At 40.1% G+C, this 26,940-nt stretch overlaps 1 protein-coding gene across 3 annotated transcripts in view; it reads left to right on the forward strand.

The window, feature by feature from the left end:
- VIPAS39 (VPS33B interacting protein, apical-basolateral polarity regulator, spe-39 homolog) overlaps positions 1 to 26,940 on the forward strand; it is a 299,691-nt gene that overhangs the window by 213,457 nt on the left and 59,294 nt on the right. For all 3 annotated transcript variants that reach the window (XM_069208408.1, XM_069208409.1, XM_069208407.1), the window contains 4 exons: positions 4,220 to 4,295; positions 11,213 to 11,347; positions 14,892 to 14,933; positions 25,260 to 25,349. In XM_069208408.1, the coding sequence (XP_069064509.1) occupies positions 4,220 to 4,295; positions 11,213 to 11,347; positions 14,892 to 14,933; positions 25,260 to 25,349 (343 nt within the window). The remainder of the gene's footprint in view (positions 1 to 4,219; positions 4,296 to 11,212; positions 11,348 to 14,891; positions 14,934 to 25,259; positions 25,350 to 26,940) is intronic.

Genomic DNA, 26,940 nt, shown 5'->3' on the forward strand with positions numbered 1-26,940 from the left:
TTCAAACGTAATTCCTCCATCCAGAAGTTGATTGAATGCCTTTTAAATGTTTTCTGTAAAGAAAAGTGACTAGAGTGCAATTTTGGTGATCCTCCTACTTGGAAAAGCACATGGGATCAATGTCTGTGAAAGCAATTAATTTTAATAAAGAAATACACCTAAACGTTCTAAGAATGTTTGCACAGTATTTTTTATTCGTGGATTGTTTTCATATCACTCACTTTTCAATAAATATTTGCATAGCTGGATATAGGTAAGTGTTGGGCTGCACTTTGACAATGGATGGGTGTTTGACATGTGAAGCCTGTTTTTGAGGACCCCCTTCGTTCACCAAACTCCACCTTCTATATTTTTCTCTCTGTGTGATTAGAATATCTTCCCATTTTTCTACCTGCTTAACTATATTTCTAGCTGTTTATACTGGGATGGTGGTCCTATTTTGTATACGTTATCTTTTTTCAACTCACTCGCTAAACAGTCATTAACCATGACAGCTTTTCTTTGTGCCTATTTTTTACTTTTATTTTTTGCTTTGCTTTCCTTCTCGAGACGGGGGTGGGAGTTATTTAGTATAGTTAGAATGGACCAACTGCAGAGTGGAACTGTCCATACACAGCACTCTCACAGCGTCTAATCACATGTGAGGTGTGATACGAAATATATTGGTTTTCTTCCCCAGCTGAAGCTGTTGGATGAATGCCGTGCATCAGAAGCCTTCCTGGACACAGCAATATTAGCTCCAGGAAGACTTCCCCAGTCCCCCATATATAAGTAAACCGTGCTCACTGGTTTGTTCAATTTAAACCACATTAACCAGCCCTGCACATAAGCATCGTCAAATCCATTATTGATAGATTAGACCCAACCATCCCATTTCTAGGCTTCCAAAGGAATGAAAAACAGAATTCCATTGAATTGTTTACTTTACAAAGCATATCTGCTCATTATTAGAATTATCAACAGGTTATTTATTAACCTAATTTGCTTCCATTTCAGAACATTGCGCTATTTCTAGTGTAATGCTGCTTTCATCAACATCCGTTTGTCCTTGAACCGACTGCATGAAGATAGATCAGCAGGATAGTCTGCCTATACCCTTTCCCATATTGTTACCCTGTAATGCCCTCAATGGCCAAGGGTATGTGCAGACGTAGGTCCCTTTCTCGCTCTCCAACAGGATCCAAGCTTTACCTCACTAAAAAGGACTATCGTCTGAATGTGGTTGAGGCTTCTTGTGTTCCATTCTAGAGGGGCCTCGTCTGAAAGGTAGGGACGGACTGTTCCAATGATGGGCACAGTCATTACTGATTTGAATAAGGAGGATTTTGGTCTACAGTGACGCAGTGAGTGAAATATTATTGAAATATTATTGGTTGGATTGCCAGTGGATTACACGTTTCTGATGGCATTACTCCCTCACTTTTTGTTTGGTTGATGGAATGCCCTCGGTCTTCCAAGGATGTGCCTAGACGTGGATCCCTTGTTCGCTGTGACACAGGATCCAAGCTATACTTGAGTGAGAAGGCTTAACAAGGCCGAAACCAACCTGGGGTTGCTTGTGTTCCATTCTGGAGAGGTCCTTGCTGGACAGTTTGGGGTAGACTGTTCCCAAGAGGAGCACGATTAATACTAGTTTGCATAACACCAGCCTATGTCTAGAGTGGCATAACACCAGCCTATGTCTAGAGTGGCACAGTGGGTGAAAAAGATGGGTTGGAATGCTGCCCAGAGCAATTGTGAGTGGTTTAGACGTTTTACAAGAATTCATCCCATCACCATTTATGTTTCCGAGATTTATCAGTGCCTGCAGACCTAAGTCTTAGAATGTGTTGTTATTGTATTTGGATACAAACTTACAAATGGAAGAGACCAAGGAAAATTTTGAACATGATTCTCTAGTAATGCCCTTGCGTTAAAGTTGTTTTTATTATTAATGTTTCTGCCTGTAGACATTGTTTCCCTTTTGTTACCGAAATGTAGTGGGAGATGAACAGACTACTCACCCACTACCGTTTGTGCAAACCTGCACCACTTTCGACATGTAATAAAAGTCCTGATAAAGAATATGCATAAAATACATAATGAGATGCATGGAATATTGGCTCCTGTTAGTGGATGTAGGCAGGCAATAGGACAGGATATGTGCTACGTTTCTCTTTGCTTCTATGTGCCCAAGAAAGAATCATCATCACCATCTTTATTCTAATTGGTTCTAAAAAAGCTTGGTCTTCAACTAGGTGTCAAACCATTCAACTTTGGGACAGTATGAGTGGACTATATGGTGAATAAAGTATTATGATTACCTATAATCCATAATGAAGCAACACAGACTGCCATACTAGATAGGTCTATGATCAGGGTTTGAAATGTAAATCACTTCTTACCTTGTGTGGGCACAGCAGCATTACCAGATGTCATTGCCACAAGGTGGTAGAGATTGTATCTAAATGGTCCCCTTGTACTAATCAAATTTGTGCTCTATTCTGCATTAGTGGGATGACAGAATTAGCACACTGTGCTTTAACATATATTAGCAGTTAACCTTAGATAGCTTTTTAAGTTTGAGGAACATTTTTTTTTCTGTATGTTCACCCTCCCCCTCTAGTTTCAGTCTGATATTGTAGAGCAGTGGTTCCCAACCTTTTGACTTCTGTGGACCCCTACTTTATCAATACTGGAACCTAGGGACCCCCACTGAATCATTATTGGAATCCGGGGACCCCCCACTGAATCATTAAAGAAAGCTGGGGACCTAATCAGTTAAGATTATTTCATTTTCTAAGCAGTCGTGGACCCCCCTGAGGAAGCTTTGCGGACCCCGAGGGTACCCCAGACCACAGTTTAGGAACAAATGTTCTAGAGGAATATTGCTTCTACATAAAGAGGATCAAATGGAACAATAAGCTGTCATTGTGCCTCAAAAGTAACAATTAGTGGTAAAGCCCAACCAAATCGCTCATTCTTATTGTGTGTCTCTATAATTCAGCAGTGCCTATAAGAATTTTTGGCATCCACTTTTAAACCACCAGTGGATGGATAGTGGCCAAAGAAATATGAAAGAAGGCTAACTTTTCTTTCTGTAAATGCATTTTTTTTTTCCCCAAAAGTAACAGTACAGTACATTCATGACTCAAACTGTGTTACACCTCAAATCAATTTTAAATTACAGTCACAACAGATAGATATCATCCCAGTATCAGTATCCCATATCACCCATCCGACTCAACAAGGCACCATTCCATTGAAAACCCAAAAGCTGTTGGTCCACTCATGGGAATCAAGGTCTAACATATGATCTAATTGCTTGTACTTTACCTAAAGGAGGACTTTCTTGCTGGATTTGCAAAGCAGGGATGAATGCTTTCTCACAGTCAATAGATAATTGTTGCCTTCTTTCTAAAGCTTCTGTAATTTCACCATTTTGTAGTGCTTGCTGCAGTAAAAGAAGTCCTCGACTGAAAGTTATACTGGAAATAAGTGTGTTCTTATACTGTAATTTACTACAGTTTTAGAAATCTGGCTGCGTACCAGTGCTCTAGAAATCTAAAATTAAGTTAAAATGTAATCTCTTTAATCAAGGATCCCTCCCCCCCAATCATGCAAAATTCCAGCTTCGCATTCAGAGGCACATATGTGAAATTGTGACTTTAGTTTACATTTGTGGCATTGGAAATGTGGATGTGTGCAGAATCGTAGACAGAAGCAAGTGACTTAAGATCATGAAGTTGAGATTAATGCACTGTGCATGTATGTGCAGTTTCCTTTGCATGTAAGGAGGAAATACAATACTTTGTCCAAATAATGTTGAAAAGTGATTGTGATGATGTGTAGAGTTATAGAATGCTGCTAAGTTGATGTTGTTGTGAATATGCGTTATTATAGTGTCCTTTGGTCTGGGTGTCTTCCCTAGAAGGCACAGTAATGTTCTGATGCTTGGAAAGTGTGACTAAGAAGCTACATTGCTATGCTGAGTTCTTATTGTGATGGAGAAGATGCAGGGCTCTAGTATTCTTATATTTCTGGTTGCAGGGCTGTAGTTTCCTTATGTCAGTATGCTGTAACAGAGAAGCAATTGATCTGTAGGTCCAGACAATGAATACAGTAGGGGTAGGGTTGTCCTGCTTTCAGTATTAAGCTATCACAGATGTTCTAAATGTCCCTTTGCTGTGCACTGCATTTATTTGTTAATAAAAATCCATGTTTTATTCATTCTATTCAGGTTGCCTTTTTCAGCTGAGGATGGGGTTCATGTCCAAGATCATTATACATTATTGGAGCGACAGATCATCATTGAGGTACATTCTCTCTGCCTCGCTGTTCTTACTGTGAGTCTCAGCAGGGGTGTTGGATCTCACCAGATCATCACAAGCACATTTCTCCTTTAAAATTGCCTCTGTGGAAAACAAGGTACTATGTTTTTGAAGGAAATGTGTAAGTTTGCCAGACACCACTCCTGGGAGCATAAGGCACCTGGGTCATACACATTCACAGCTTGCCTCGGTTTTGAGTTTGCCTAAACATCATACACGTTTGTTTGTGCTTATCCATAGGCCAACACAAATCTTTTTGCCAGCATGCGTCCTTGTTCTGTTCATGGCTCCTGTCATTACCACACCTATGGCCATGAGGTCTGCCATTGGATTCTGACATCTTAGCTGGTATTGTGTTGTATCTGCCCTTGGTGCAGATCATCCCAACAAGTTCCGCCTTTGTTTCTTTCTTTAACCATCTTTTATATGCATAATTTCAAAAAGAATAAACAGTTAAACTGAAATACCCCAAGTAGCAACAAGAAAATCCACATACAAGTAGGTGCAATGTTAACCATGGAACACATCATATTTAATACATCATCACACTCAACATTGTCAGAAGATGTATCAAATGTAAGCAACTCAAAAGAAACACTCCACACAATATTGATATCTTGATGACCATTAACCACCAAAGTGGACTGTATCTGTCCTTTTGTACTGCAAATGTCAACCCAGTCTTCTTCCAAAAGTAACATCAGTAGCGCCTCTATACTCATCCTCCCCATTGCAACATTTGTATTTGTCCACAAGAAAACCATCTGTATGGAGGTCCAGCCAGTACTGCTTTTGCCATGAAGACAGAACAGGCTATATAACTTACACAGCGCTACACAAATCCAGTCACTCTTTTATGAATGTCAGCCCAATAGCTGTCAATGGGCTGACCACACCATACCACTGAAAAACCTTTACCTATAACATACGGGGATCTTAGACATATCTTGGGGCATTGTTGGATCAATGCTGATCAGTTTCTACGAGATGAGATACTTTTTTTATGTGCATACTGGAAATGCACCAGTTTATGTCATGCATGACTTAATCATTTAACTGGACTGCAGCATCTGTTCACCATGAGTCAGTCCAATTATTAGCCAGGTCTGTGTTTTGTTGTTCCCAGTTTTTCACAGGTACAGTAGAAGTGACTTTTCCAATAGTCATGTATAATATAGAACCCTTGTTCCTTGTTGTGGCTATATTCATCAGAATTGTAAGCATAATATTCTCAGCATGAGAGACCGAGAAACCACCCAGGTTGGATCCTATCAAGTGTCTTAAACCATGGATATTAAATCACATACCGACCACTCTCTCATGTCTCAGCAAGCAGGAGGCCAGACCATTCAGAAAGGGAGAAACATTTTTCAGGAGACCCTGCTGCATCATCCTCATACCTTTGCCCCAACCCTTAATGAAACTGATTTGGCAACAAACCCACTGGTTCACTGTTGTGCTGCTCAATGTTTAGTACAATAACCTCTGGCAGTCCCTGTACCATCTGCTTCTGTTTTGACCATATGGGCCTGCAAATGAAATCACAATATGATGGAGTTTAGCAGTCTAGTAATAATGCAGTTTCTCAGCGCCAGCAAGACCATTCTTTTTCATATGGCAGCTGCAACACCATTCTCTGCTCCTGACTAGATCTATCTGCTGACAGATGTGTCCAAAGATTTGATAGTCAGACAGGGTATGTTGTAGGAAGAGTTTGCAATCACAGTAAAACATTTGGTAAAAACCCCATCTTAATCAACACTACCCAGCCCATAATTTACTGTGGCAAATTGTCCCACATGGACAGCTTCTCAAGCACATATCTAGCTCCTTAGTTATCAGTACAATTGTGGACCGTACCCTCATTGCAGATTAGTGTAATCTGCTCCTAATGGAGTTGGTCACCAGCTGATTATATTTCCACCATTACTGGATATTGTAAAATCCCCCCAACCAATGGATACACCTCTAATGTCCCCCTTATTCTTTCCAATGCCTCTATTCAGATAAATTCCCCCACTGTGCTCAGGATATCAAGCACCAGTTCATGCAGTCATACCTACCTGAGTAAGATGCTATTTGCATAGAGTGCATTAAGGATTACTGTGTTGCTAAGTCGTACACTCCATTCTTCAAATCTCGTTTTTCACAGAGCTCAAAACGATGCAATCTCCACAGTGAAGAAGGTGTGAGATAATGGGTAACCTTGCTTTGTGGCCCAGTGTGACAAAAATGTGGATCTTGACCGTAATGCATTCTAGAGGTTGTGCATACACTGTTCATATCCAGGATCTAATCTTTGGCCCTAGGTTCGTAAACGCAAGCATTTGTGAATCCAGTTCCAGCAGAGTGAAATGCAAAGACATGTTTTGTGGTCCCCTTGTACATGATTAAATGAACTGCCTACAAGCATGTGTAGTATCCCTGCCAAAAAAATCCAGACTGCTAGGTGTACAAGCTAGGGGCTACAACAATTATACTTTTAGAAATCAGTTTTGCAAGGATTCTAAGGTTGCAGTTAAACAGGGAGAGGTATCTGTGTGAGAACTCCTTGGATCTGGACTTGGATCTAGGATGGCATCTTGATAAATTATGTGAGTAGGAGTGAGACCAGTAGATCACATGACCTCTGCTAGAATTAAGGCCTGCATAATCATTGTTTGGAGTCTTACACCTTGCCTTACCCTGTAATAAAAGCAAGTTTCTGTTTCATTTCATCACCATATTGACCCTTTGATATATCCTCTGTGAATCTCAACAGTGCACTTATCCTAAAAAGGGTTTAATCCCTACAGCGCTTGATAGTAGTCTCCTGGGAGATACAGCACACATCAACAGTGATGTGTGTTTGCAGTCTTAAACTCCTAAAGATGGGTCAACATCCTCTCTCTGTTCATCATTCAGACCAGGAATTTGCTTGATTTTGCATCCTCTAGAAAATGGTTTAACATTTTTGTTACATCTGGTGTGAGCAGTATAAAATAATTGTTTTCAACCCTAGGAACTTCACTTTGCCTGTCTATTCTTTCCTTCTTTCATATGCAAAATAAGAAAAAGGTGTAACAGTTGTAATCAGCTCAGTCTGCCCTTCAGTACCTTTGTCTCGTCCTGAATCCTTTCTGTGGTTTGCTTTCTTCTCCATTTATTTCCACCCTACTTTCGATATTTGTCTGTCTGTGAGCATAGAAATGTAATTCTATAAAACTGTTAATCTCTGGAGATCATTAATCTGTATTTCAACCAGGTGTACTGATGCTCCAAAGGTTGCTGTTGAAGTTTACTGGTGTCATCACTTTACGGTGGGATTTCTTTTGTCTGCAAAAATATGAGTTCAGTACCGCCTACTCCTTTGCTGTCAGGGTCCCCACAGAAGCATAAGAGGGGAGTCAGTGAGCAATACAAAGAGTTCAGAGACAATCTGCTCCATAGTCATTCATACTGAACAAGAGTCTTTGTGCCTACAGTTGCAACCAAGACTAGCTATTAAACTTCTAAAAATAAACTAGGCTTTTTCTTGCATGTGGTATAATAAAATTAGCAGTTGTTAAATATTTATGTATACATGCTAAGATACAGGTTTCATAATACTTAGGAGCGAGACATGATTTTGTTGTAAGCCAGAATACTAAAACAGTGTTTTTCAGAGTTGGAAGTGTGATCGTGAAATAAATCGTTGGTTTTATTACGTTGTTTTTCATTCCTAAGTCAATTTAGAAAACTTTTGGAAAATCATTTGTTCCAATTGTATTGTTAAGCTTTATCTTTTATTTCTCAATTGGAGGAATTTTATTCCTTGGCTTTTTATCTGTAACAATTTTGAAAATCTTTGCTCATTTGGTATTGCTTGTGCTTCTAACAATGTAATTTAAATACTCAGTTATATTATAAATGTCCAATAAGCATTCATTTTTCACCTTACAAACGAGTAGGACATCCAAGTACTTTATGTACTGGAAACAGAGTAATACATATTTTGGTGTTTCCGTTATACCATTCATACTGTCATCACATTCTAAAGCATGAATGCTACAAGTACAGCATATACCACAACATATCTGTAATAATAATAAGCAACAGAGGAAGAAATACCTATAGCAAAAACAGAATTGTCTGTTGAACCCAGCATAACGTATGTTATTATTACCTAAATTGATGGCAATGTTTATATCCACTTCGTAAGGAAAAGCTTAGGAATCAGCTCTATCAGAATTTCAACATGTATCCTGCAGGTGGAGTGTTGGACTTTTTTTGCCTATGCATGGTCATCTCCAGTCTTTTTGCCTCCTGCTTCCTATTTTTTCTGACCTGTTGCTGTTGGTTTTTGAAATCTGAGCACTTTACCACTGCTAACCAGTGCTAAAGTGCATATGCTCTCTGTGTAAATTGTATTGTTGATTGGTTTATCCATGATTGCCTTATTTGATTTACTAGTAAGTCCCTAGGAAAGTGCACTAGAGGTGCCCAGGGCCTGTAAATCAAATGCTACTAGTGGGCCTGCAGCACTGGTTGTGCCACGCACATACGTAGCTCTGTAATCATGTCTCAGACCTACCACTGCAGTGTCTGTGTGTGCAGTTTTAACTGTAAATTCGACTTGGCAAGTGTACCCACTTGCCAGGCCCAAACCTTCCCTTTTCTTACATGTAAGGCACCCCTAAGGTAGGCCCTAGGAAATATGCTAAATTTGTTTTTCACTGTTGCCAGGCCTGTCCCTCTCATAGGTTAATATGGGTGCTACCTTTAAATCTGATTAAAGTGTAGATTGCCTTTGGAAGCGGATGGACATGTGGAGTTTGGGGTCTCTGAGCTCACAATTTAAAAATACATCTTTTAGTAAAGTTGATTTTAAGATTGTGTGTTGGAAGATGCCACTTTTAAAAAGTGAGCATTTTCTTGCTTATACCATTTCTGTGACTCTGCCTGTTTGTGGATTCCCTGTCTGGGTCAGTTTGACAGTTGGGCTGGTTGCACCTCACACTAGACAGTGACACAAAGGGAGCTGGGGAGTAGTCTGCATTTCCTGATGAGCCATCTGTGCTAGGAGGGAGCGGAGGAGTGGTCACTCACACCTGAAAGGGCTATGCCTGTCCTCACACAATGCAGTCTCTGACCCCCTGGTGAGTGTCTGGGGCCAGGCCTGGACAAGGCAGGATTTCACATTCAAAAGAGACTTTACTTTGAAGTAGGCCTACTTCAAAGGAGAAATTGGGTATAAGAAGGGCCCCCAAAACCACAGACTTTAGAAACCCTTCTGGAAAGAAGAGAAACCTCTGCCTGGAGAAGAGCTGAAGAGCTGAGGAAGAAGAGCTGCCCTGCCTGTGACTGTGCTTTGTGGAGCTATCCTGCAGTTGCTGCTTCTGCCAGAGTAAGAGGGCAAAGACTGGACTTTGTGTGCCTTCCATCTTGAGAAGAAATCTCCAAGGGCTTGATCTAGAGCTTGCCTCCTGTTGTTTGAAGTCTCAGGGACAGCAAAGACGTCTCTCTGCCAGCACCTGGAGTCTCTGGAGAGACTTCTACTCTGCCCTGTGGTGCCCATCCAGTTCCTGGGACCCTGAAAGGAGAAGCTGGCAGCCTAAAGACAAGGAAATCCACGCACAGAACGCCATGCGGGGAAAAGATCGACGCGACTCCGATCTGCGGCTGAAGAAACGCTGCCCCGACGGCTCCGCAGCTGAGAAATGACGCTCGCAGGAAACACGACCGAAGAATCGATGTACGGAGCAGGAGAAACGATGCGCAGCATCGCTGACGGAGGCTGGGAGATGACAACCCACGCTGCGGGGTTTTCGGCATATCGTGCGGCTGGATTTCCGACTTAAGTACCGCTGTGCGTGGAAAAACAACGCAAGGCCTGCCCGGACCCGAGAGTGCTGACCGGTTCGGCGCATCGCCCTCCTGGGGAGAGAAGAAACAACGCGCCCGACCCAGTGCAAGGAGAAACAGCGCACGGTCCCACTCTTGAGTGGAATCAACGCATCGCAAGCCCTTTTTGACGCGCACTCGCCCGTGCAGGGTTATTTTTGAGGCGCCCAAGATACTTTTTCACGCTGACAGCGTTAGTGTGTGTTTAAAACTACTTAAAGACTCTTTTTGCATTTTTATTGATAACTTGACTTGTGTATTGTGGATTTTTGTCGTTTTGGTCTTGTTTTGTATAGATAAATATTTCCTATTTTTCTAAACCTGTGTTGTGTCATTTTGTAGTGTTTTCATTAAGTTACTGTGTGTGTTGGTACAAATACTTTACACCTAGCACTCTGACATTAAGCCTACTGCTCTTCAAAGCTACCAAGGGGGTAAGCAGGGGTTAGCTGAGGGTGATACTCTTTTACCCTGACTAGAGTGAGGGTCCTTGCTTTAACGGGGGTAACCTGACTGTCAACCATAGACCCCATTTCTAACATGGAGCATATATCTCATCAGTGGGTGCACAAAGCCTTAACTTGTCAGCATAAAGCACACAATGTAACTACTATTACACAGACAACTGTTTCATGTTTTGTTGTCCATTGAAGGAGTGACATTAGAGCCTCTGGTTGCATGGGTCCTGAGACCGGTCGTTTTGTCCTGTTGCTCTGTGTGTTTAAGGCACCCTCCCTGGAGGCAGTAGAATGGTGCCAAATTACTGGCCACTGACATCGTCTTAAGAAATCAGTGCAAACTTGATATGAGGTTGTTCTTTAATGGGGAAGCATATGAGGTGGTTGACCTTGCATAATAGAGTCTTAACAATGGACACAAAAGTGGGTTAATCACTGTTCAGTCTTTGAACCATTGTGATTTACTAGAATGGTGTACAAGAACATATTGATGTTATATCTTTGACACACCCCATATATAGCAGGTGGTCCTGGAAACAAGAAGTAAGTTAACAAATTTCCTGTTTTTGGTTATATTTGCAGGCAAATGACAAGCATGTAGAAGCTTCTGGGCACGATGAAATCTTCCGTAAGCATCCAAGAAAGACGTCCATTCTCTTCATGCCTCTTGTGACTACGCTGTTTTACTCCTGCTTATACCACTACACTGAAGGAGAGGTAAGCTCTGCTCATGATAGTGCATTGTCTGCTGGCAGAAGGCTTTAAGAGAGGGAAGTATAACTCGTCCACTCTAACTGACAGGGTGAAAGTGAGCCTGGACGTTATAACTTTTTCAGAGAGTGAAAGAGAAGAGAAATACTGGAATAAGCCCATGTATGAAGATGGGGTTTGTACAAACTCCTGTGACTTTGGGATGTAGTACAGTAAGGGACAGATTTTGAGACCATATCATAAAACTGAGATGAAGTACTTCTCTTTGCCTTTAGAAAAAAAAACACTCTAATGAAAGCAATGCAGTGTTATGAACAAAGGAACATACTACTGTATGTTGGAAGTTGAAGGACTGTTTATGGGATAGTAATTATATGAAGTGGGAGGAAAATAATGATGCAATGAATATTCCTTTGTAGCATTGGTGAAAACTGGACTAGCAATGGGAATAAAACATGTTTCTGGTGGGGAACAAATTACTTCCCCTACAAATTCACTTTTATAGAGTTGAATAGGAATGCCCTGCTTCTAATAAAATATGACATGGCATAGTATAAACCTAGCTGAATGATGTGAACATTGACAGCTTAACTACCCAACTTTCATGAATGCCAAGTCATTTGGATTCACCCCAGTCACCAATCTCCCCCTCCAGGAATAAATCAGCAAGAAAATAAAGACAGCCTGGTACCAGCTGTCTCTGCTGAAGAAAGTAAAATCATTGCTCCTAAAAAGTGACTTTTGAACTGCTGTTCAAGCCCTCATATTCTTGCATTTGGATGGTGGAGATATGCTGCTCTTCGGCCACCAAGACTCCACCTTGGATTCACTTAAGGACATCCTGAATATTTCTTATGCCCTCATCCAAGCCCATAAAAAATATGATCACATCAAGCTCATCCTTATATTACTTCACCGGCTCCCCTTGACAGCCTTCGCCATCTTCAAAACCGGTGGCATCATTTACTAAGCCATCACAACCTGCACTCCGACCTATCAAGCTGACAGGATCACCGTCTCTAGTGACTTGCTGCACACATGCAGCCAGAACATCAACAGACTGGAGACAAAGCAGTTTAAGAAAGAAACACAAGGTAGCAGGCCTGTTCTACCTGTGTACCCAGGATATGGCAAGGACTGCTGAAAACCTGCTGCAGTTCATGAAAATGGTGAATTTAAAAAACACTGCATCGTGTTACAGAGACTATGCACAAATGAGCTACCTTTCCAATTGCTTGTTGACTGTATCCTTTGCTTCAACCCTGTGAATCACTCTGCTCGCTTCTGGCTAGGTTTGCACTAGGCAAATGCTATCCATTCATAACGCACATATGCCATACTGTGTGGAGGAGGGACTACACCATTGGAAAATATCAAGATACCAGGAAAATGGAAAGGCCTGTATTTACTTCGATAAATGTTGCTAAATTTCATTGGAAAGAAGCATGTGTCTTGGTATGAACCACTAAATGCAGGGGCTAAGGCAGGTCATGCTTGTGTTGTTATAATTAATTGTTAACCAGCAGGAATGACCAGGTTTTCAAAGATTGACAGTCAGTGAGAGAGAAGCAGACCGTGCTGCACATGGTGGTAAATGGAATTTAACTAAAATGTGTCATTTCTTAAAGGGTTTCTAGGTGCAGCAGTTTCCTGGAAAAAGTGATTTTCATTTAAATGACAATTTGAGGTACTAACCAGATAGTATCGTTTTTCAAGATATGAAGTTCTGAAACGGGATGAAGAAAAGGGTCATGGTGTCTCAGTATTTTGAAGGGGTTGATTAATGTCTGCAGTCCAGTGTGCCGGGCAGAAGTCTGCTGCCCAGGCTGAGTAAAAAGAAAGGGAGAATAGAGATTGTTTTGTTTGGAGTGTGTGCCAGTGGTTAGGATCTGATCTCTGACTAATAGAATAAAAATTTTCTGGGTATTCAGTTTCCATGTCACTACTGAGAAAAAAAGCTTAGTTGGGTCTTTCTGGTGTATTGAAAATTGGTAAGTAGGAGATATTTTGGGGGGGGGCACAATTGCTTGGACTGAGCGAAGTTGTGGGTACCACCAAATTCATGCATAGTGCTTGGTAATGTAAAAAAAAAAAAATCATCATTTGGGTTGGAACAAAGTAAGATTTATGACAACAGTGACTGGAGTATATTTTGAATAGCAAATGGAGGCGCTTTGATTTTCAGTTCCAAATCTTACGAAGGACCATTTTTTCACTGCACTTAAGATGCCTGCCACTATGACGAGCCTCTCCCTAGCATCACTGAATGACCCAGGCTAGTAAGTGCACATGGCCAGTCAGAGATATCTAGGACGATAAGGAAGGGTTTCAATTGTTGTAAGGGTCCAAACTGACTGAGTGCAGGGACTACTGCTGTCCATATGGTTGATCACTGGGTGCATTGGCGACTCGCTCTGAAAGGAATACTTTTGCACAGTTATAAGATACAAGTGTAATTAAGGGACTCCTATTACACCTTCATTCATTACATTTCCAATAGACTTCTCGTATTTCAAGTGATTGTAAAATATAATCGTTTTTACTGAGCTGTCACAGCAGGCACATGTTTTGCTCTGACAATTCAGCTGATTGGATTTTTCAAGGCAGTTACAAGTCATTTGGTTTAAAAGGGTCCAAGCTGGGTTATCATCATTATTGTATCTGTCAATTAGTATTGTCTTTCTTGTCCAATAAGCAATGTTGGCTGTAAATGTCCAAAAAAAAGGAATGCACTTCACAATCGCCTGGAATAAGAAACATCTGTTTGAAATGGAACAAGTTGAGTTTCAAAATGGTTTTAATAATTACACAATAAGGGAGCTGTACTTATAGATTACGGTGCAGTTTGTCAAGGATGGGAACCAGCAAATATTGCTGTTATTGACTATGCTAATGTGAAAAGTGACTGATTTGTGCTGCAGGGAGAAAATCACTTCTTGTTTCAGTTATAGATGTTTCTTATAGTGAATGAGTGGTCTATGTTGGTGCAGATTCTTGATGGAGTAGTATGGTAAGAGGTTGCTGTCTGGAATAGAGAGGAATGGACTATAGAACTTAATGTGGTATTCTAGGGACAGCCTGTTTCAGGGCTTTAGTGACTTTATAACTACCCCATCGACCTCTGTCAGTCTTACACAAATGTGGGCGTTACCTTGAAACAGATTTGTTTCTCTTTAATTAGAGTGCTAATTAAATGCATTGTAGTACAGCCAACTCCACAAAATGTAGTAAAAATGGTATAGCATCTTAATAGCGAAAGCGTGTAAGCTAAATTATTAAAATTGCATGATTATATTGTTTATTTAATGACTAATCTTGCCACCACTTGTTTTTCTGTTATAAAATGTGTTGTATTGAGTTGTACAGGGCCTTTCAAGATGGCTACCACATGTATGCCTGTAAATTGTTACAGTCCTCTTTTTGTTCCGTGGCCACTGGCACACAAGCCGTAGGCCCATGAGACTTATGAAGCTGCACATGAAATTCTCCTCACAGCAAAAAGAAGAGTTTTGCTTTAATGCCTTAAACTAACATATGTACTTTCTTCTAGGGAACATTCAGCAGCCCAGCCAACCTGAGGAAAACATTTAAGGTAAAGAGAAGCATAGCTGCCCTTTTGTGGTGACAGTTATTAAACATGTGGTGGCAGTAATTACCATTTTGCATTAACCTGGTGGTATAAAATACTGAGACATAGCATCACATTTAGGTTCTTTTGCTCTTTTTGTGGTGTCTGATGACTTACTTTTTTTTGTAGCTTTGCAGATCACAGTCTGGTTGTTCTCAACATGCGGTGTAACCAAAGTGCCATTATACATATATTTGATTAGTAGTTGGTTCTTAGATGTGCCATAACAAGGCTACAATTGAGATACTTGCCACTTTCAATGACTTATCATTTTGGGCATTTAGTGGCTATTCTCATTTGGCCCATCTGCAAATCCTGTTGAGGTTCTAAGAAACTTTGATGTTAATTTGAGTCTACATTTACCGTGCCCTCTTAGATTAAAGGTGTATCCCAGCCTTGCTTCTTCCAGCTACAAATACTCAAAAGATTGCTTTCCATTCTCCATGGCGTATCCTTAGTCAACACTTGTATAGTAGTCTTTCTAAAGTACTCCTATACAATATATCTAGGTCTCTCTTAATCATACTGTAGATTGCAGCTGGTTCAACACATGACTGCAAACCTATTGTTGAAACTGAACTTATAGGACATCACTTCTGGTCTGGAGGCATGCAAGGAGTGAAAGAGAAGTGACATACTGAAATAAGCCCATGTTGAAGATGGGGTTTGTACCAAATCCTGTGACATATATATATATAAATATATATATATATATATATATATATATATATATATATATATATATATATATATATATATACATACACACACAATATAAAAGTGAAGTTATGGTAAGGTTTTTTTTTAATAACACCTTAACATATCTCTAAAAAAAACATTTTTGGGGAAAGCACTGTAGTGTACTTATCAATTATTGGAACTCAAATCAGTGTTCAATCAAACAAATAGGTCATAAAATTGTAGTCTAAGCTAGTTATATAATGGTGGTCCAAAATTTTCAAAGAAGTGTCCCTTCCATAAGCATATTTTCAAATCCCAAAAACGACATTGTTCTTTTTCTCGATAAAAACTCAGCCTTCAGCCAACGTGTTTCGTCCCACGGAACTTTTTCAAGGCAAAATTATATATACACACCATTAAAATCAATATTAATTCATTCCATACAAACCATTCATTAACATTAAAATACATAAATTGTCTAAATTATGTAACATGGACCACAATAGAAACAAATGAGTAATTGTACATTTCCTCTTCTCTCAACTATCGATCCTTACACACTGCTGATTCTCTAATTAATTGACCCTTGATGGCAGAGGTTTCTGTGCTTTAGAGATACACATTTCATAAACATATCCTACTTAAAACAAAAGTATACAATGTTTCAATAATTTCATAAATAGCACACTCAATAGTTATAGCATCATTGATTTTCAAAACCACATAAACTATCATTTTCCAATCTCATCATAAGTAACCTTTAAGCGAATAACTTTTCATTAAAGTCTGTATGGTACTTGTTACATTCCACCAATTAATCAATTTCTAATCTTTAAAAAGCATCAGATTCATTCCTAAACAGTAGTCCCATGCGCAGACATATCCTTCCTAGTGGGGTTTTTCAAACTGCATCTAGCTTAGTAACCTATAAATAAAATAATAATCTATTCAATATGTCTACAATTATGTAAAAAAATACATTATTTCAACATTGTTTAATTTTCAAGAACCCTCCAACCTGTTAAAATGATTCATGACTCATACGTTTTAAGATTTGTTCTTGAAAATTACATAAGTTCACAGATGTTCTCATTAATATTTTGTATTGACATCATACCGAGTCCAAGTTTGTTCATAGTTTAAAAAAATAAAATAAATAACATTGCTATACAATTCAAGTTGGTAAGATAATCATCCCAAATAATAGACATAATGTATATTTGAAACATCCCTCAAAAGTGTGTGGTCTAACTATCCCAGAAAGCAATCAGTTTTTTGTTTTAGAACAGAATTAGTTTTACTCTTAATGATGAACACCCAAAAAGACCTGCCAATGGCCACAGCTGCAGCATTTACTAAGTAGCTAACACCTTAAAACCTAATGAACAAGAAAGATGTGTAAATAGAAATTACATGGCATACAGTATATTCAGCCTGGAGCCACACCATTTATAGTCTTTACACCAATACTTCCTTGAATACAAGTTATACGTATCATCTAGTTTCAGAAAATCTTTCTGAATCAGATCTTTGAGGATGTTCAAGAATGACTATATTTAACATACACCACTCGCATCAAATATAGTTTTTCGGTCCCTTGTGTATTACCAGGGTCACTGGAATTATGCGGCCAGGGAGCACCAAATTATGTGGCAGGGTTGACTAAATTATGCGGCAAGAAAAGCTAAGTTATGCAACATAATGCAGCACATTTTTTGATAATATTACTTAATTATTTTGTAATTTTTACACATGGTAATACTGTCTGGACAAATATTTCATGTCATTAGTACGAGTTTAACAACCAAATTCAGAGATAAGCAACTGAAGGATGACGAGCTAACCTTTGCTAAGGACCTTCAGTTGCATTCAAACACATCAATTTTTTTTTCATAACCTTTAATCCTTTGGAGCTAGAAATTTTTTTTTTTAAATCTGCAGATTATGCGGCAGACGCAGTAATATGTGGCATATGCATTAAAACAATAATTATGCAGAAAAAGCAGCAGTCGCAAAATCACATACTTTCAGTGGCCCTGCGTTTACCCATTGTTAAAAAAGCAAGGTTCAAAAGTCTACATCCCAATAACAGGGTCTGAAAATCAACAGTGTCCTCCCCTTCTATTGAGTAAAACAAAATCCAGCCCACGGTTCTTGCTGTGAAAGCTTTCTCAAAGTCAGCTTGTGGAATGCAAAGTGCCATCTTGGTGCCCATATAAAACGCCACCATATCCCAGAATTAAAAAAACATTACTTCCCAGTTTCACTATACTTTCTGCCATCTTAAACAGTCTAATTACCTCAAGTAATAGATATAAAACGATCTTAAGCAATTCTCTTAGTATTAAGACTCCATTCATTAGCTATCTTAATTATTCATAACTTCTTGATGAGATAGATTCTCCATCGTTTCTTACTATTCTGGTTCTCCATAAACGCTTCCTAGAATTCTATGTGAGGCATAAATGACACCATCTTGGATGCCTGTTTACAAAGCCGCAAGATTGTAACAGCAACCATGAAGTCTAAATATACTGTGTCCTAAACCCACTAAACTGTCCTTCATCTTGGACCACTCAGTTTCCTTGAATAATCTAGTGCACACCAAATAAATAAATCACAAAAAGCATAATACCTCATCGATCTGCCACTTTTTATATAGCTATTCGTGAGTTTGTTACAAACACATGTTACCCGACCACTTCCCTGATAATAAACAAATCAAAAGACTACATGCAGTTTATTCACATTTTTCTGTCCATTCTGTGGGCTGTTAAACGCACAAGTGACCAACCTGTTCCATTATAATTCAAGTATCATAGACAGTGCAAGTGCATGCTGATTAGTCACATATTTGTCTGATAAAATTGATAGTACATATCTCAACAGACCGTGCATGCAATTCATTCATAACTACCTGTTCTGTGAGCTGTCACCAAACCACTTCTATGATAGTTTAAGTGCCATAGAGCAGTGGTTCCCAACCTGTGGTCCGGGGACCCCTGGGGGTCCGCGAAGCCTTCTCAGGGGGTCCGCGAGAGCCTAGAAAATTAAAAAAATATGAACAAATATTGACAAATTAGGTCCCCAGCTTCCAGTCATGACTCAAACGGGGGTCCCCAGATTCCCATTATGATTCAGTGGGGGTCCCTGGGATCCATTCATGTTAAAGTGGGGGTCCTTAGAAATCAAAAGGTTGGGAACCACTGCCATAGAGCATGCATGCTGGTTACTCACATATATCTGCCCTGTAAAAATGATATTAGTAAAATTGACTTAACCACTTGCATGCACCATTGTGGACTGGGACAACAATTTCATAGATAAACTGAAAGAACAGAATTTCTTCAGCCCAACTATGTCATATCCCTAATTTGAGACTGGTTCATATCCTAAAGCAACATGTATTTTGTGCTAATCAAGGTCATTACCTTCATTGTCTATCACTTCACTGATCCAGATCAAGCGTCATGTACCCATTCCACTGTATTGTTATTTGAGTTCCTCATTGTTAGAAATGGGGTCTCTAGTAGGCAGTGGTTTTCACCCTGTCCAAGTAGGACCCTCACTATAGTCAGGGTAAGGGAGGCACACAGCTAAGATAACACTTGATCACCCGCTTTGTAGCTTGGCACGAGCAGTCCACGAGCAGTCCAGCTTAACTCAGAAGCAATGTGTAAAGTATTTGTACACGCACACACTGTAACAAAGTGAAAACACTACAAAAGGACTCCACACCGGTTTAAGACAAATAGCCAATATTTATCTGAATAAAACAAGACCTAAACGACAAAAATCCAACACACATAAGTCAAGATATCACTTTTAAAAGACTAAAGCAATAGATCATAGTAATCAATGGATGTGTTTGTTTTAGGGCAAAGTACCTTAGGTGCATCAAAAATCAAATATGGGAACAGGCGCAGGGGAGGTGAGGCATCGTAAAAACAAGCGATGCATTGGTTCCTTCCTGCCAGGGGAGGTGAGGCGTTGGTTCCTTACAGTCACAAGGAAGTGATGTCAGTTCCTTACTGTCAGGCGGAGCAGCCTTGGTTCCTTACTGTGGTGCGGTGTCGATGAAGAATTTGGCACCCAGGGACGATGTGTCGAAAATCCAGACGCGATGTGTTGGTTTAGAGCAGCAAAGCAGGCATTGTGTCGATTCTGCACTGGCGTTGCTGGTGCTGCATCGATTCTGCAGTGGCGGTGCAGGCACTGCATCAGATCTTTCCTGCGATGCGTCGGTTTACAGCAATGCTGGAAGTCGATGCTTGGATTTTCACCTTAAGATCACTCTAACTCACTTCCAAGGGCCCAGGGACTGGATTTGGCAAAACTTGGCAAGTCAGGACTCTCAGCGAGAGAGCCCAGTTGCTGGCAGGTGAAGTCTTTGATGGCCCGAGACTTGTTAACAGGAGGCAAGCTCAGTTTAAGCCCTTGTAGAACCTTGGAAAGCAGGACGTAGAAAGCAAAGTCCAGTCCTTTCACTCACAGGACAGAAGCAGCAGGCCAGCACAACAGAGCAACAGGCAGAGTGGCAGTCCCTCCTACAGCGTCCAGCTCTTCTTCCTGGCAGACTTTCCTCAGTCCAGAAGTATTCTAACTAGGTGGGGTCAAAGGTCCAGTACTTATACCCATTTATTTCAATGAAGCAGCCAAACTTCAAAGATAAGTCTGTAGTGCACAAGACCCTGCCTTTCCCTGCCCTGGTCCCAGTCACACTCCAGGGGGTTGGAGACCGCCTTGTGTCAGGACAGGTACAGCCATATTCAGATGCAAGTGTCAGCTCCTCTCACCACGCTTGTTCAGGAAGACCCATCAGGATATGCAGGGCACACTTCAGCTCTCTTTGTGTGACAGTCTAGAGTGAATGCACAAACAACCCAACTGTCATCCTGACACAGATGTGTTTTCAGCAGACATTCAGAGGCACTGAATGGTTAAGCAAGAAAATGTCTACTTGCTAAAATTGGCATTTCCAAACTTACAATTCAAAAAACAACTTTACCAAAAGATGTATTTTTAAATTGTTAGTTCAAACTCCACATCTCTATCTGCTCCCAATAGGAAATTACACTTAAAAGATATTTCAAGGCAATCCCCATGTTACTCTAGGGGAGAGATAGTCCTTGCAATAGTGAAAAATGAAATTAGCATTAGTTCACTATCAGGACACGTAAAACACACCAGTACATGTCCTGCCTTTTAAATACACTGCACCCTGCCCACAGGCTGCCTTGGGCCTACCTTAGGGGTGACTTACAGGTAATAAAAGGGAAGGTTCGGGTCTGGCAAGTGGGTGCACTTGCCAGGTCAAAATGGCTCTTTAAAACTGCACTCACAGACACTGCAATAGCAGGCCTTAGCCATATTTACAGGGCTACTCATGTGGGTGGCACAATCAGTGCTGCAGGCCCACTAGTAGCATTTGATGTACAGGCCCTGGGCACACACTGTGCACTGTACTAGGGACTTACTAGTAAATCAGATATGCCAATCATGGAGAAACTAATCACCAATATATTTTAGACAGAGAGCATATGCACTGTAGCACTGGTTAGCAGTGGTAAAGTGCATAGAGTCCTAAAGCCAACAAAAACAGGTCAGAACAAATAGGAGGAATAAGGCAAAAAGTTTGGAGATAACCCTGCAAAAAGGGCCACATCTAACACTCATAGTACAATAATCTATAAAAAAAAATATTACATTCATTATCCATATTCAAACCCCTACTTACAGCTCTTAGTTGAGAAAATCCATACTCTCTGTGTTCATTCGAAATGTGTACTGCAAGTGGCTTCCTGCATCTTTATGCTTAACAGATCTTAAATGCTCATGGATCCTGATTTTAAATTGAAGTGTGATACTACCTACGTATACTTTTTCACAACTGCAAATAATGACAAATATCACATATGTGCTATTGCAATTTATAAACGTCTTATTGATTATTCAGTGCTACCAGCATAAGTAAATGTAAGTTTCTTATTTATGCCACATTTACATACATTGCAGCTGTCATAATTGTAGAAACCAATAGGGGGGCAAGGAAGCCAAATTTCAGTTGTCTCTTTCAGAGGTAAAAGATAAATTGGACTAATTATGTTTGTATACTCTGTGGAGCACTCCCTTCCTGAGTCATGGAGACTGGGACAAGGTGGAGTGGGGTGGTTTGGACCCCACATATATACACACCTTTTAGACAGGAGATAAGGATCCACTGATTGAGGTTTCAGAAACTATTTGGGCTGGTTCTTTTTTCAGATGCCATTTTCAGGCAGCTTCACTAGCTGGACAAGGCAGCTCACAAGCTGATACAAGAAACAGGAACAAAAGTAAAGACATAATGAACAATCCCAGGGGACTGCAGAAGAACTGTGGCAGGAGCAGGAAGTCTCCCAAATTAAAGGAAGGAGAGTCGGTACAAGAGTCGAACAGACAAAATTACTCATGCCTGACACCAGCGTTTGGTAGGCTATTTTTCCAAGCGTTCAGTATGTTTTTGTTCCCACTCCCGCCACCTTTTTTGTGCTTCTCTATATTCAGCTCCCTCGGTACTTCTCTCTTTGTTGCTTCATTCTTTGGGATTCATGTGACATTACCTCTCCTTTTCCAGCAGTCTCACTTCCATTTGCATGTCAAATGTTTTTTTTCTTTTTTCGGAAGACAATTATAAAATGAGGATTTGGGAGTCATCTGCATAGACACTGATTAAAAACCAATTGATGAAACTAAGGAGGGCTTTGTAGTAGTATAGAGTGAAGTAAATTAGAAGACGAAGAACATATCCTTGGTGGACACCAAAATGGGAACAATTAATAGCAGAAAATTACCGCAAGGAGATAGTATGGCCTGAAATATAGAGAAGAAACAATCTATCATCGAACCAGTGATAAATAGAGAATTAAATGCAGAAAGAAGTGTTTGGGAAACCATTAAGAGTGTAAGTACAAGAATACCATGGAAACAATATTGCACTACAAAAATATCATATTAAAATCATTGACTGACAAACTACCATCAAGGCAAGTATTTTAGGTAAGTATAGGTGTCACATATCTATTTTCACATATATGTACCTCGACAATATAAATGTATAGCTTCACGACATGTAGATGTGGTTTCAGTAAATCTATGCTTACCTATATATACTAAATTTGAGACTTCTCTTTGGTAACCTACATATTGGCTACAATACTTTTGAAGCACAATATTTGTGGCCACAATATTCAGACATACAACCCCACCATATCAGAAGTGGATGATAAATCAAGTAAGACCTGAATAAAATATAGTTTGTGAAGACTGTAGGTGTGTTAACTGTCTTTATATAGATACTGAGCATACTGATCTATGTTTTCTTCAAAAACTATTTTCTGATAGCTGTGGCTTATAATTATGTAAGTTTTCTCCATGAGTATTTACCTGTTTTCATAAAGCCACAAGAGGCCTTTTTTACATTAATTTCTCCACTGATTTCAGCATTCAGCAGGCTTTTCACTTGTATGTTGTAACACCAGTGGGCTTTTTGTTTTAAGATATGTCTTTTGATCGTTGGTAGACTGTGAGGGAAAGACGTGGACACCCATTGGTGAGCTTCCTTTAAACTAAACCTACTCAGAGGCTTTTTTGTTCAAGAAAATTGCAGTGGCGAGAAAACCTCAACAGTCAAAGATCTTTGACAACAAGGGGCTCCAACTTCAACAGAATACGGCTCTGACTTAAACGACAAGTGAAACACGACTTCAAGAGTGGCCCAAAGGCAAGATAGCCTCAGGAAGATCCCAGTGCCAGGAATGGCCCATTCAGAAGAGGAAATAACCATTATAAGGACTCCAAGGAAAACTGTCAGGATGTTCCTAGTAAAAAGATGGTACAAATTGTCTGTCATTAGTGAGATTTTTGATCTGAAGAAGGCTAAACATCCGATGCTCATAATGTTGCAAAAGTACATCAACGTTAAGGGAGCCCTATCATTGAAAGGCAGTTATCAGCTAGCCTCAACGGATGCTCTGTTGATAAATAAGACAACATATCTGTAGAAATCAAGTAGTCCAAATGTATTCTTCCAGCTAAAAGTTATGACAATGAAACAGTCTAACTGGACGTTAGTCTGAAACTGGAAGGCCAATGAGAAATGCCATTCAGGCCATATCTCGGAGTAGTTCCAAAAATCTCTGCTATGCTGTCATCAAGAATTGAGCTTAGGTGCGTTCTGTATTCACCGGGTGCTAAGGACAGACATATTTCTCTGTATATTTTGCTCTTAATGTCCCCATCTATAGCAAACACCAATGATACTGTCTAAACAGTTTTGACCCGGCGAATATGTGGCTGATTAAAGGCAGCTTTAGTAATTGGTATGAAGTCTGAATCCTAATCCATCTACAGAATAGTTTGATCTTGTAAATACAGCTCTTTTTTATCAGTACCACTGAGAGTGTGTTGCATGCTCTATAGGTGGTTTTCTCTCCTCTTTTGGTGAGTAACTTCATTTATTATCATAGTCTTTGAAGAATGTCTTATGTAGCGTATTTTAATAGGTAACACTGCCATCTGTCAGAATATAGTTTAATATCTATTTTCAGGGGAATCTCTATCCCTCATGTTTTACAGATGTTGGAAAAATGACCATAAAGATATGGCGCATACTCCAATAAGTGACCTAACTTGAAGGTGCTGATACCATTGTTCTCCGTGCTCCTCTCACAAGGAACTATTCCACTTACATTACAAGCGTAGCAGAATTACCAGCTGGGAATTTCTCCATGGGCAACTACTGATACTACTGATTTGGTATTTCTCTGGGATGAAATTCCTATATTGTTCAGTAGTATTAACAGTGGAGGCGGTCGGAGGGAAAAATAATTGTGGAAATCTGTGTTTGAGCGTGGATGTCCACAGTTTTCACTAATTCTGGGCACTTTTCTTATTGCATATTTCACTAGATTTTTCCTGCAAAAAAATTGCATGGAGAGATTTCTTTGATGTACAGTGATCCCGCAAAACTTGTAATCCCAATTCTCCAGATAACTCTGTTACTGGCTGAATTTTGTATTTACGAGAAACTCATAAGGAGCACCCAAGTGTTGGCCTTGATGCCAGCTTCCCTGCCAGCAAATTGTTGACAGAGCTCTGGATTTTCCTGGAAGCTATGGTGCATCACCTTTCCTTTAGTAATAAATTTGGCTTTTGGCTTCCCCAGCAAGGTACTCTAAATGTAATTCGAAAAACATATTTGTGATACTCCTGCCATGCTGTAGATGCAGCTGTTTAGGTTCACCTGTTTCATCACTTTATAGCAGAGATAGCGCTCGTTCCTAGCCTAACTAGCCATTAATCTGAGACTGCCTTTCATTTAACCATTGCAGCCTTTCTAGAAGCACCAACCTCTAAGCACGTCACACATATTTGATCTATGCCTGCCCACCTATGACCAATTAGAGAGATGAAACTGTTACTATTCCCTCTTTATCTGTGTTTTGGGAGAAGCGGGGACCCAGGAAAGGTTATCCAGGAGAAAATAAAGTTGACATAGGACATAACAAAGACTGGTTTGGTTGCTATGAATTTGCTTTTCCTAAAGATGATCCTCTCTGTTATTTTCAGATTCCAGAAAAGCTGTTTGTTCTTACCGCCCTGGCTGCAAGAGCGAAACTGAAAGACTGGCATACTGTAGACACCTTGCTCACGACAAAGGTAAGAAGCCTAGCTTTTGTAAAGCATGACCTGGCGTATTCCCAGTGAGTACTGTGCTTACCTTCTTGTTTTGGAGCAGTTACTCATCTCCCCTTTAGAAATACTATCGTTATAAAACTTGGACTGTTTTAAATGTCTTAGGAAGCCTCATCTGTCAAGGAAAAAAACAGACCATTTAAATGCTAAGATCAGTGTGAATAAGAGAAAAAAAGAATCACTTTGTTATGTTTTGGAAACAAACTTTCCCTTTGATAATCAATACACACAACTCTGCAGCCCATCCTGAAAGGTGTTTTTTATGGAATCACTTCAAACAAAAAATATTTTGGTACGAAAATGCAAAGCCCCCTTTTAACTTCAATGATTCAACATAGAAGTACATCATAATGGCATTAAGTAATGTTAGTGTAGCTTTTAACAGGATTCTCTGAAAAGGCAGGCATATCTCAACAATGTTCTACAAAGACATGTTTCATGGAGATCATTAGAAGTCACTGTTGGCCAAAATAGCCTTACAGTCCTAGCATGCGTAATATACAGATTCTCTTCCAGGGGATCCTCATCAAAGTCATAAACATTGAATATTCCCGCCCTTGTGCGGGGACCCCGGAGCATATATATATAAAATACATACATATTATCATGTGTAAAACAGCAATGCAGGCTATAATCATAAATAGGCTAAAATGCTTTATTTCTATGCAAGTTTTTTTTTTTTTTTTTTTTTATATTATAAAATCACAATAGATCATAAATATCTACCTAAGCCCCAAAAGCTGGACTTAGGGAAGTAAACAGCAGTAAATATCAGAGAAAATAGAAAAAAACCACATTGAAAAACAATGAAGCATTCTTAGCCAATAGGCTGCATGCAGGTTAACACAGGAGAACCATAAAAACTTTGGCACCGTGCCTTTAAGACCCTGAGCACCTCCAGTATCCCACCATGCCTCAGGGGTGAAGGGAAGGTGACAGTTGGTTCACAGTTAGGTCAGTTCTTTTTTCCGGCTTCTTCTGAGAGGATCCTGGAGCATTGAGCTCTCAGTTTTTCTGAGTTTTCCTCAGAAAAATTCTTTAAAAAAGCGTTTTTCACTTTTCACTCGACAAGTAATATCTTTGTCTGAGCTAGGAAGGTTTTTTCTGACAGAAAAATGCCTTCTCTTTTTGTAAAATGTCCCTCTTGTGGGAAGAAGAAAGCCCAGTCAGACCCACACTCTCTGTGTATTGTCTGCCTGCCACAGAGTCACTGTCCTGACACCTGCAAGTATTGTAAGAACATGTCAAGGAGGACTCTCAAAGACAGAGAGAAGATCAGGCTACATGGGCTTCAGGAGAGGAAAAAGTCAACATCCTCTTCACTTCCAAGACCTACAGCAGAAGGAATGGCCCGATCGACGTCGACAGGTAGGATTGTACCTGTTTGTTCTCCATCGACGTCATCGGCACCACCGTCTCACCGGCATAGATCGCCGTCGACGGCGACCAGACCGACGTCGAGGGACAAAACGTCGAAGCATGGACACAGGGGTACATCTCCGTCGACGGCAGGCCGCCGTTCGGCGTCGAGTCATCTCCGGCGCTCCCGTTCGCC

Source organism: Pleurodeles waltl, chromosome 9 (assembly GCF_031143425.1).
Source record: "Pleurodeles waltl isolate 20211129_DDA chromosome 9, aPleWal1.hap1.20221129, whole genome shotgun sequence".
NCBI lineage: Eukaryota > Metazoa > Chordata > Amphibia > Caudata > Salamandridae > Pleurodeles > Pleurodeles waltl.